General features: G+C 37.1%; 1 protein-coding gene across 1 annotated transcript; it reads left to right on the forward strand.

Moving 5' to 3' along the window:
* The first annotated feature begins 42 nt into the window (after positions 1-42).
* Positions 43-9,263, forward strand: ppp1r15b (protein phosphatase 1, regulatory subunit 15B). Its single transcript, XM_069942025.1, has 2 exons — positions 43-618; positions 3,644-9,263. The coding sequence occupies exons 1-2, from the start codon at positions 139-141 to the stop codon at positions 3,836-3,838; spliced, it is 675 nt and encodes a 224-aa protein (XP_069798126.1). The 5' UTR covers positions 43-138; the 3' UTR covers positions 3,839-9,263.
* Positions 9,264-12,311: the final 3,048 nt, after the last annotated feature.

Here is a 12,311-nt window from a genome sequence, read left to right on the forward strand (position 1 = left end):
AACAGGGGCCATGCCCCATCTTCCCTGTCCCATCCTGCTCAGGGTCACTGCAGTGAAGCCAATGACCTGGAGGGGGGAGGTGAAAGTGAAGAAGCAGCCTGGCCACTGCTGGACTTGACCGCCTGCACTCCTTTGGGGATGGAGGATAAAATGATGGCCCTGGGAGATGAGGAGTGGGGCCGCGGTGACGACGAAAGCGCAAATGATTCGGAGGGCCAGGAAACCAGCCCATCCCTCCACAAGCCTCGGTGTTCCAATCAAGCCATAGCTTACATTTTAGGAAGCCCAAGTGCGGATGAAGATGAGGGCAGCGAGGAGGAGGATTGGGATGATGATGGATTTGGCAGCGATGGAAGTTCGGGGCTTTCGGAAGAAACTGAAAATCTCTGGAATTCTTTAGCAAATTGTTCTGACCCATATAGCCTCTTGAACTTCCAAGCTCCCATTAAAACTCGACACAAATTAGAGACTCGATCTGTGCCTGAGCCCAGCAATCTCCAGCAGCCTACGTTGTCCTTCCCTGTGATGGAAGACTTTGAGGATAGACTCGACAGTGGATTTTCTGATGTTATTCCGGAAGAGCCACTGAAGCCTTTGCAAAGAAAATGCACCAAAAAGGTAATTGTTTTGCACATAATGCAAACATTTGCTGGATCATGAGGGAGGTAATGATCCTTGGATTTCTAGCATTTTGATTTCCTGAAATCTGAATTGATGGTTCTGAGAGTTTAGCCTGTTACAGTAAGTCTGATAATTCACTGTCCAACCCTTTGCAAATTCTGGTTTGGCATCATTCACCAGGTAGCATTTGCTGTTCTCCCTTCCATTCATGTGGAACTCAGTTCTCATATGCTCTTCCCCTTGCCTGGACCCTGGTTTCTGTGCTCCCTTTTGATGATTTTGCACTCGATTCCACCGTTCACTTTAAACTAACCAGAGCCTTTCCGGCGTTCCCTCTAAACTTAACCTGGTACACTGGGAGATTTATTTTAATACTCGATGATATTTAAAAGAAAATGAATTAAAAATGTATTGATCGGCATATCATCCAATAGTCTAGAGAAGTCTGACATATACAGGATATTGGAGTTGACTGTAATTTTCAGTCGATAAGTTTGTAGTGAAATCTAAATCTTTACAGACATTTTTGAACAAATCTAACTTTTGGTGCTTTGCTGTGTGTCCCCAGTTAATAACATTTTTTTTAAATAATGTTTTGCTGTATTCCATGTGATTAATCCAGTTCAGAAAATCAAAGCAGTACATTGCGTTTCCCATTATCCAAAATGCTCGGGGCTGGTCGTGCATCTTAAATTTTAACCTAAAAAAAGTCCCAAAAATTTGGCTATTGCACTTCATGTCTCAGGAATGTATTGGATTGGAGAGATCATTGTTGCCTGCTTTAGAAATGTAGAAACAGAAAACTTGCAGCACAAGACAGGCCCTTTGGCCCACAAAGTTGAGCTGAACATGACCCTACCTGAGAAATTTCTAGGCTTTTCCATAGCTCCATGTACCTATCCAGAAGTCTCTTAAAGCACCTTAACGTATCCGGCAGCCCATTCCACGTACCCACCACTCTTTGTGTTTATCTTTTTTAAAAAATACCCCTGATGTCTCCTCTGTATCTCATCCCCAACACCTTAAACCAATGTCCTCTTGTGGCAACCATTTCAGCCCTGAGGAAAAAAAGCTCTGACTAACTACATGATCAGTGCTTCTCATAATCTTAAAACACCTCTTTCAGGTCACCTCTCATCCTCCATCTCTCCAAGGAGAAAAGGCTGATTTTACTTAACCTATTCATAAGGCATGCTTCCTAAACCAGGCCACATCCTTGTAAATATCCTCAGCGCCCTTTCTGTGGCTCCCACATCCTTCCAGTAGTGAGGTGGCCAGAACTGCACATAGTTCTCCCAAATGACGTCTGACCAGGGTCCCACCTCTATAGCTGCAACATTACCTTTATGGTCTTGATCTTAAAATATCCAAAGATGGCAAAATACTCTCTATTTATACCAAGTCTCTCTCCCGTAACAGAAGAATGGTCTGTGTTTACAAGGGTGCTGTTCTCTGCTTTTATTGTGGAAAGCAGTGTTGAACAATGTGAGAAAATTGGTAGTGGACTGTTGTTTTGCCAATGTGAAGACTTGGAGCTCCTCCTTTGAATGTGTAGCATCTGTGCTTCAGCTGCATGACGGGAGTTGTTATGGCCTTGACAAGAAGTAGGAGGCTCTGGAGTTGACTGTCTTGTCGATTGACTCAATTTCCTGAGGAAACTTGGAAGTTGGGTCCATTGCTGTTGTACTCATATTAGAAATGTTTGTATTTTTTTTAATGCAGGATTAATACTAATTTTTGAATTTCCCTCTTCACTACCCATAAAATTAAAATATTTCTGATACAGAAATATGATGGTTAGAGTTTAAATCAATGGCTCATTTTTCATCCAGTGCATTATTTCAGATTTTGTTCACGTTGAGCAAGGCAATTGTCATCCCATTCAACATTGCACTGAGATCAGCCAACTTGCAGTAAGCAGTAAATAAAACTTGGAACCTTATGGCATGCCTGGCTTTGTACTATTCTGGCGTTTACTTTCATCACAGGATGTTGGCAAATTGTGTCTCCATCTGCCTTTGGTAATTATACTAGTGCAAGCAACTGCATGTGGGGATTGTTCCCAGAAATCCTATGAAAATGACCATTTGTTTTGTAAACCTCTGAGTTTGGCATGTACAGAAGTACAATATACGAATTCCCCAAAATGTTCTTGCTCTAATAGCATTTATATCAAACATAAATCAATATATATTTTTATTCCTGCATGAGCTTGGTCATAGTGTAAACTTCAATTTGAAAAGTATGAAATGTCAGTGCAAATGGTGTACTGGTTATTGCTACACAAGTTTTTTAAAAGTGCTCTAACTGATAGATGACCTTAGTTGGCTTATTAAGCCAGTTTTTAATCAGGACAACAGTTGTTTCTCCATTGATGGCAATGGCTACACCAGCAGTTTCTGCGATGTTAGTGATGTTCAAGAATTTGCAATGATAGCATTGACAGCTAAGATGTGATAAATGTAGAATACTTTATCCACTCTTTGTTACTTTTGACTTTTACAGGTAATCACCATACAAAAATTTATTACGGTACTCAGATATTTTTTCCTCACATCAGCTAAATTCTGATTATCCGAGGTCTTTGGTGGGTCAGAAATAGCAAGTTTTCCAGATCATTTGCTATAATCTTTAATTCTTTAAAACAATGAGAATTTCTTTGCTAACAGGATTATTGAAATTTCCAGTCATATGGAACTCCATGCTTGTAGTGAGGTTGAAAGGTCACATTTTTATCCAACTACTAGTAGTCCAGAATACCACCAAATGATGAACTAAAACCAATTAATCCATTTTGGCCACCATTTCGATCATGATTTCTGATGCTCTGGTGGAAGCTTGTTCCCTAATCTAGATTAATTTGTAAATTGTATAATGGACTAATCGTTGTTTACACCTTTTGATGTGAGTTTATATTGGAGAGAAAGTTTAGAAGAAATTGACTTTCAAAATCTGCTGCAGCTATTTCATTGTTAAATATTTACCAGTGCTAAACCCATTTTTTCCCCTTTTTTATATTTAGGTTGCCTTTGATGAGCATGTTATGGAATATTATGTCAGTAGTGAAGAGATCCGAAAAGGTCCTTGGGAAGAGTATGCTCGGGATCGCTGCCGATTCCAGAAGCGAATCAAGGAAATAGAAGAATGTGTGGGTCATTGTTTTACCCTTGAACATCGATGGACTGTGCTGAATAGAATGCAGTTTATTAGCCAGTGATTTCCCCCAGGCACAGATAAGATCAAGAGAACATAATTTGATTCTTTGGGTAATTATAGATTAATGACAAATTCTCACATTTGTTCAAACTTGATGATTAATTTGGAGGGTGGTGGTTAGGTGTGGAATATTTTGCACAGCTGTGATGGACCAACTTGGAGTTGAGACCAGCCCGTCGTGAAACAGGTCACACTTCAGATTATAGAGAAACGTCATCAAAGGAACTAAATATAGCTTAGTGCTATTACTAGATTTAGTTCTCTATTATCTAGGCTGATGCTTATAGCAGTTTTAATTTCTTTGTGCCTGGTTTTTCCAATGTTCACAATAGCTTCTATCTAAAAGTTATTTGTATGTGCTGTTAATAGGTCACTTTTGGTTTGTGGAGGTTTAAGCACATTTGATCAATTAATTACCCAATGCTGGGATGATTGAGTAATTAATTTACTCATCTAATTTTCCTTGGAACCTGCATCAAAATCCAATCTAGGTTAAGACTAGTTTTGTGTATCTGTTGACTAAAACCTACGTGATATCTAGCCAAATGCAAATGAAGGAGCATTTCCGATTCATTATGGTGCTTGTCTGCAATGAGACTGGGCCCCTTTGTCAAAGCAGAGGGGATAACATTTATTTGAAGCTCAGATAACATCAATTATTTATTTCAATCTGTAAGTCACAGTGTTTAAGGAATAGGTTTGGACAAAGAATTAAAAAGTTACTTTACCAGATATTTTCTTTTAAATCTGACGTCATTGAGGGGAGCTGTTTGTCCAATCATATCTAGGCTAGTTAGATTTGAAAGTCTGAAGTGGACATGGTGGAATTTAAATTTATTTTGCTGGATTGTTAATGTAAGAGTCAAGTCATTGGTATACTAACTTCACCACACCAGATTATTGTAATTGGAGGCTTGATTTGGGGTTCTGAAATGTAGATATCTGAAAACTGCCTTCACTGCGGCAGTCAGAACACTGAGAGGTGCCAGAAGCCAGGTGCACATTTTAACAAATTGGTCTTCAAAGCAACATAAGGACTGTTGATGCGAAGAAAAGTACTTGCACTAATGGATCTTCCCTCTCTTCTGACCTCCAAGAATTTTTAAGAGTGATTATTGTTTACCTCTTCATTTGATCATTTTGAGTTCTTTTGAATACCAGGAGAAGCGGAAATCTTGATTTAGCCAAGATGCAGAAATAAATATTTTATAAATTATTAGGACCAATTTTTCCCTTCATTTGTCCTTAACTGAAAATGTTGCTTCAAAGCTACCTAATATTTTTTCAGACTAATGTGTACCTTGTTTAAGTAAAAAGACAATGCTGGAGAAACTCAGCAGGTCAAACAGTGAACAGTACCAATGTTTTGGGCTTCTGCCCTTCATCAAAGTATATGTTGCTATGTATCTATTTTGCTATATAAAGTACAAAGTTTGACCTGCTGAGTTTCTCCAGTATTGTGTTTTTACTTCACGGTGTCTGCAGATTTTCATGTTTTACTCTTGTACCTTGTTTAAAATCTTTTCAGTGTATTGCATTTGGATTATATATCTATTTGGTTCCTTTAGAATTTCTAAGAAAAATTTCTCACCATCTCCCTTAAACTGAATTATACACCACAAAAAGGCTATTTGGCCTATTTTCCTTGAACTGACTGTAAGAACGATCTAACTTGTCCCATTCTTCTACTCTTGTAGTCCTTCATTTTTTTTTCCTTTTAAAATATTCTGCATTTGCTTTCAGATCCATTCTCATTATTACTCTGGGTAAAAGAGTCTTCGATGGATCTTTGGAAAAAATGCTGTGATATTTTGATGCGGCTTTGATTACACCGCAGCGTAAACTTTTAAAGGGAATTGTCTAGCTGAGTTGTATGATTTTAGATAGCTACCCATTCAATGGCTAATTTGACACAAGGACTAAATTTTCCATATATTTGTATGGCGGGGAGAAGCAATAAATATTTTGGTCAGGAAATTTACCTGAAATGTTAACTTTATTTTACTCTTATTCTGACCCATTTTCTGTTTATTTCAGATTTGCAGAACATGCAATTTTTTTTGATTGGGGTTGACTGGTGATTTATATCGATAGATGGGTCATTAATAATTGTGAAGTTAGTGTCAAATTCATGGCACTCAAAGGTGTAGGAAAAATAACATTAGAGGGAATTACTATTAAATGCATATGGTTTTGTTTTATACAGCTCCTATAATGTTTATTGCAGCATCTAGCTCTGCTTTATGACATTTGTAATTTGTAAGCCATATCATGTAGCGAGCAGAACCTATCAAGATGGTAGGCATGTACAAAAGGAACTTGTCAGTACCAGAACAGTTATTCTAACCAACTGTAATGTACTATTGGCAATTAGAAAATAATATTGTACATCATCACTTTTCGGCACATGGACTGAAATTAACTTCATGCTTAAAATCCTTGTAAAAAAAATACACAACTTTTGTTCCAGATAATTGACAATACTTTTAAAATGATGTATAAGTCGCACTCAGAATCCAGTCTGTTTCAATTCTTTTCAAAGCTTCTTGATTTATTTTTATTAATTAATTTTAAATGTGTGCTTTACCCAAATTATTGCTAAATCTCAGCTATGTGCAATTGTTTTGCGTTTTAGTTGAAAATTGGAGATTCCATGTTCAATTTGGAGATTGGGAGAATGTCAATAATTCTGGGTTAAATTTTGGAGACTGCTGAGTATTTTATAAGCCTAATTGAAGTCAAACTTGTGAGAATTCCTATTTTGAAAATAAAGCCCACAATTATATTGGCTTGGAAACCAAGATATGAAATCTGTAAATTCTGTCCTTCACAATTGTGGCTTTGTGCCTTAGTGATGAATGAACAAATTCCTCAGATTATAACATCCATTTTTCAGCCCATATTGCTCTCACTCTCTAAAGGTAATTCTGCTTTAAATACTACTTGGGTTCTACTTCCAGCAACTGACGTGAAATTGTGAACATATTCAAATGCTATATTTCTCACAAATGTTGCAGCACCAATGAATTTTGCTTAAGATGCATTTTTTTTTAAATGGTGGATGTTGTATCTCTTTAAGGAAAAACACATTTAAACATATGTCTACCCTGAATCAGGGCATGTCTTCTGACTAATTGATGTGTCTCTTCACCTGGACTGAGATTTTATGACTAAAGGAGATGAAGCAAAATACTGTCTAGACATTTTACTGCTGAACATTTTTATCCACTTCGCAAATATACAATCTGTTTCAATGTCTGGTTCCTGACCATTGAGATTTTCTGAGAGATTTAGTAAGCACTTCTGGCACATCTGAGAATAGACTCAGAAATAAGCAGACAAGGGCAGCATGGCTAGCGAGGTGGTTAGTGCAATGCTATTACAATGCCAGTGACTGGGGTTTGAATCTGGTGCTGTCTGTAAGGAGCTTGTACATTCTCCCCTTGTCTTTGTGGGTTTCCTCCCAGCATTCAAAACGTACTGGGGCTGTAGATCAATTGAGTGTAATCGGGCAGCATGCTATATGTCTAAATTTAAAAATGATCAGATTGCCATGATATACATTATCAATATCTTTTTCTTGCATTCTTTATCTCCATTTTTTATTGTATGAATGTATTGAGTATGTTTTTGAAGGTTCAAAAGAGATCTAACTATTTTCATTGTTTTCCTTCGTATTGCAAATTTTAATTTACCAAGCATCTAATTATTTTTGTATTTTTTTGCAGATTTGTAAAGTGTATATAAAAATTATAGTCAATTCTATTTTACATGAGATTTGTTTATGGTAAATGGCTATAAAATTATAATTCCCCTTAAAACTGAGACAGAGTATCACTATTGGTTCAGCAAACACTTGGAGTAAAAGGAGTCTGAAGCATGCAAAATTATTGTTTCACTTTATGCTGTAATCCTGCAGAGATTTGCTTGAACAAAAAATCAATTTCCTTTTCATAGGATTTATTCCTGGGACAAGAATCTTGGGTAGCGAATAAATAATTGTGGTCTGTACTCCACGGATATAATGAGAGATGACATGATTCAAACATACAAGATCCTTTGGGTCTTGACCATGTAAATGCTAAGATTTTTGTCTAATTGGGAGACCCTTGAACAGGGGACAAACAAGAGGTTAGTCCTTAAAAGTGCTGCAATCAATGTTAGGGATTGGCTTTTACTCCCATCAGAATTTCATCCTCACCTAATTATGTAATATATAACAGAATTTTGATAATCTGGTGCATTTAGAATTTAGGTGGGACAGATCTAACAAATTGTTTGTGTCTATGAATATACTTGTGCAATATATGTTTTCTAAAGGAATCAGTAGGTTTAAAGAGTGCAGGGAAACTGCATTTAGTTAGTTTAAAGGAGATGAATAAACCAGGGCCTTTGTTTGAAGGAGTGCTGCAAATGGGACCCCAGGCAAAAGTGCAGAAGCATTATCCAGTAAGCCAGCTGCCAAACCATCAGGATTTCTAAATAATTTAATAGTGGATTGTCAGACTTTTACAGCTGCACTGTATTATACTTTACCAAGAGGAATATTGGAGGAAATGTCATAAGAGTTGTGAATGAGAAGAGAAAGTGTTGAATATGTAAAAACGAGGTGCCTGCAAGAGTCTACCCTGCTCTTTAATAACCATTTTGAGCTTGTCCTCATTTTCCTATTGGTCCCAAAACCCTTGCTCATCCTCTGGTGCAAAAACCTCGTCTTTCATGACTTTGCAACTCCACATCTGGAGTAGAGAGATCCACAGATTTGTAACCCTGTGACAAATAAAAAATTCAGTCTTTAAATCAGCATAATTTCTTCTGAGAATCCGACTCCTTGACCCAGATTTCCCTATCATGGAAAACCTCTTCTCAGCATATATTGTCAAGATCCAGATATTGCGTAAATTAGATCATCTCCTCTCATTCTCCTTAACACTGATGAAAGGCCTGATCCTTTCAATCTCAAACTCATCAAAAGAATCAATCTAATGAACTTCTTCCTCATTTAAGGAAACAGTGTGACTTTACTCTCTGTAAAGTTGGAACAATTTTTTTTTTATTGTTGAAAATGGAATAAATGAATGACCTAGTAGGTGGGTTGATTGGGTTATTGCCTATTCCTTCTACTGGTTGCCAGTGGATTTTGGGAATATTTGCAGCATTGATTTGACGCCCCCAAATCTGTAATCTGACTTCTAAAAGTTGTACATATCTTCAGGAACAGGACAGGTGGGATCATTGTTGCTGGATTTGAGGTTTTTTTAAGAATGTGGGTGTGAAGATTATTACCATACCGTAGTCTAAGGTGGATTTTAGTTCTGATTTGCCTTGCAGTGAAGCAGCTACAAGATTCGGAAATTGCTTGTTGATCGACTTTCGAACTCATTGTTCTTTCAATAAAGACTAACAAGTTTTTTTTGTCTATTGCACCTAATGGTTAAGTTTGTATTTCTTTTCAATCTTTTTTATTGATTTTAATATGAAACATACAATGGACAAAGAGAATAATGATGGATGATTGAAAAGATTAATCAACAATCAGTAAATAATGTGTCTTCATCTCCCCATACTCAAAGAAAAAAAAATCATTTTATAATAAAACCCCCATACTAATCTAAAAGAAAAATTGGAAAGCCTTTGTCCTCATCCAAAAGAAACTTAATGGTATCAGGAAGGATCAATAAATCAGAAAATATTAAATATAAGAAAATATTGTATGAATGGGTACCAAGTTTCTTCAAATTTAACAGATGGAATCAAAGGTAGCACTTCTAATTTTCTCAATTGAATCAGGCCATGGTTTGCGAAAACCATTGAATATAAAATGGGATCTTTTCGTTTAAGTATTGTCCTGGCCATCATGGTGGTAAAAGCTATCATATGTTGGGCAGAAGCATAGCAACCTACATCTGCACCTAAAACTCCAAAAAGAGCAGTTAACGTCAATTAATTAAAAGAATTACTGAAAGGGAACGAAAGATATCTTTATAAAACCAGACAAGACCAAACCATGGGTTAATTAAGCCACTTGCAAATTACATCTATCACAGATTGGATTAAAATTAGGAAAAATATGGGCAAGTTTCTTAGGTGTGCTTTAACTTGAGCACAAATTGATGAGGTATTAACTAAAAAGAATCCCACGTCTGCAGAGAAAGACTTGGAGTTCCTGCTCCAACACCCTTTTAAATTTATCATTCGAGACTGGTTGCAATTTTAATAACGTGATTGCTATTAAGCCCTTCTGAGAGGGATTCAAACAAAAGAGCACCAATCATCCGACTGATACAGTAGGGGAAAATTAGGTAATAACCCTGTATGGCATTCAAAAATCATCTCAAAATATTCTAAAGAAATGTGGATTAGGCAGACCATATTTGAAAGTTCCTCAAAGGACATGAGATGATCTTTCATGAACAAATCCTGAAAACATGATATTCTTAACCTTACAGATGGCTGAAAAAAGATAAAGTAAATCAAAAAACCTCTGGAACTGAAGCCACCCTTGGGTATAGGATTAGTTATCAGTTTACTAACCTTAGTAATAGCAAAGGAAGGGCAGCTCCCAATAGGAAAACTATTGAAAATTTCTCGACTGATTTAAATTCCAGATTTACCCATGGCGGACGCTCAAGTTTATCAGAATAATAAATCCAGAATATGATTTATCTAATTAATTGCCCAATAGTAAAATAAAAGGTTAGTTAATGCCAAGCCCTCAACCTTTATCGACTTCAGTAATTGACCATTTTTATTCTGCCAAATTAGGAAAATATCTTGGAATCAATAATATCAAAACAAGATTTTGGAATAAAAATTGGAATGGCTTGAAATAAATACCAAAATTTAGGTAGAATCATCATCTTGATTGCATTAATATAACCTAATGGAGACCATATAAAAAGGGGTTGTTTCACATGATCAATCAAAAGGGAACAAATTGTTTCTGTGAGAATTGTTTAGATGAGATGAGAAGGGATTTAATTTCATGAATGTGCTTGCTTGATCATGGTCAATTAAATATTCAATTCCACTCATTTTGCCAGTCTTCAATGCACCAACAATTCCTGGTTTCAAAATCATTGAGGATTGAAGGGGATTCCAGGAAATGCTGGAGTTCTTGAATTTAAGTGAAACTGCACCCATCAACAGGACGGATCAGAATTTATTGTCAAGAACATGTCACAAAATTCATTGTTTTGTGGCATTTACATAAACCATGTTACAAAATAAGTAAGAAAAAGACAAAAAGTAAGGCAGTGTCTGGTTCATTCAAGAATCTTGGCAATGGGTAAACGCTGTCCTTGTTTCACTGAGTGGTGGTCTTCAGGCTCCTGTTCCTGTAGAGGGCCTGGCCTAGGTGGTGAGGGTCCTTGAGGATAGAGGCTGTTTTCTTAAGACACTGCCTCTTGTATATGACCTCAATGGAGTGGTCTGGTGCTCATGGCCTGTCTCTTGTATATGACCTCAATGGAGTGGTCTGGTGCTCATGTCACAGGCCAAGTTAACAACCCTCTGGAGTTTTTTTTTCTTGTCTTGACCATTGTCACTTAACCAGACGGAGATGCAACCAGCCAGAATGCTCTCCTGTAGAAGTTTTCAAGAGTTCAGTGGCATATCGAATCTTGTAAAACTCCTTACAAAAGTATAGCTGTTGGTGAGCTTTCTTCATGATTGCATTGACTTGCAAGCTCCCGGGCAGATCCTCAGGAATTTGAAGTTCTTGACCCTCTCCACTGTTGGGCCCCCTTGATAAGGACTGGTTCATGTCCTCCTGAAGTGCACAATCATCTTGGTTTTGCCATTACTGAGTGGAAGGTTGTTGGTGTGACACCACTCAACTAGCTGATCTATCACCTTAATGTATGCTTCCTCATTGCCATCTGATTCTGCCGACAACCATGGTGTCATCAGCAAAATTGTAGATAGCATTTGGCTGCCGCAACTGATGAGTAGGCATGCTTTATCTGCTTTTGTGGCAAAAGTGGACCAAGCAGCCTGCTTCAGAACATTATTTGAGGTGTACAAGTTTGAGTAACACGATTTATTGGTCCTTTAAGCAGCTGCAGAATATTGGTGCAGGTGAAAAAAATCTCCAACAAAAACTTTACTTAGCACTTTGTTGAACATCCTAAAGTACTTAACAGCAAATGGAGTTTAGAGTGAGGTCATTGATAATGGAGGAAACAAGGCAGCTAATTAGTGCATGGCAAATTCCAAAAATGCAAACTAGCTTTTTGATCTTATCGGGAAATGCACCAGGGAAATGTCACTAATCTTTCAAGGCAGAGATGATTTTTTTTATCTACAAGATGGACCATAGTTTAACCAATTGATAATGGTATCTTGGTACTGCAAAACTCTAGCTAGTTATCTTTTTCCTTTAATACTACTTGCTGCCCCAACCCAAATGGAATTTCACCCAACTCCTTGACTTGAGATTGTGTGTGTGCGTCTTATCAGTTCACTGAAATTCT

Source organism: Narcine bancroftii, chromosome 5 (assembly GCF_036971445.1).
Source record: "Narcine bancroftii isolate sNarBan1 chromosome 5, sNarBan1.hap1, whole genome shotgun sequence".
Classification (NCBI taxonomy): Eukaryota; Metazoa; Chordata; class Chondrichthyes; order Torpediniformes; family Narcinidae; genus Narcine; species Narcine bancroftii.

Coding starts and splice junctions, on each gene's coding strand:
- ppp1r15b (XM_069942025.1), top strand. CDS start 139: ATGGAGGATAAAATGATGGCCCTGGGAGATGAGGAGTGGGGCCGCGGT. Junction 619..3,643: donor AAAGAAAATGCACCAAAAAG/GTAATTGTTTTG, acceptor TTTTATATTTAG/GTTGCCTTTGATGAGCATGT.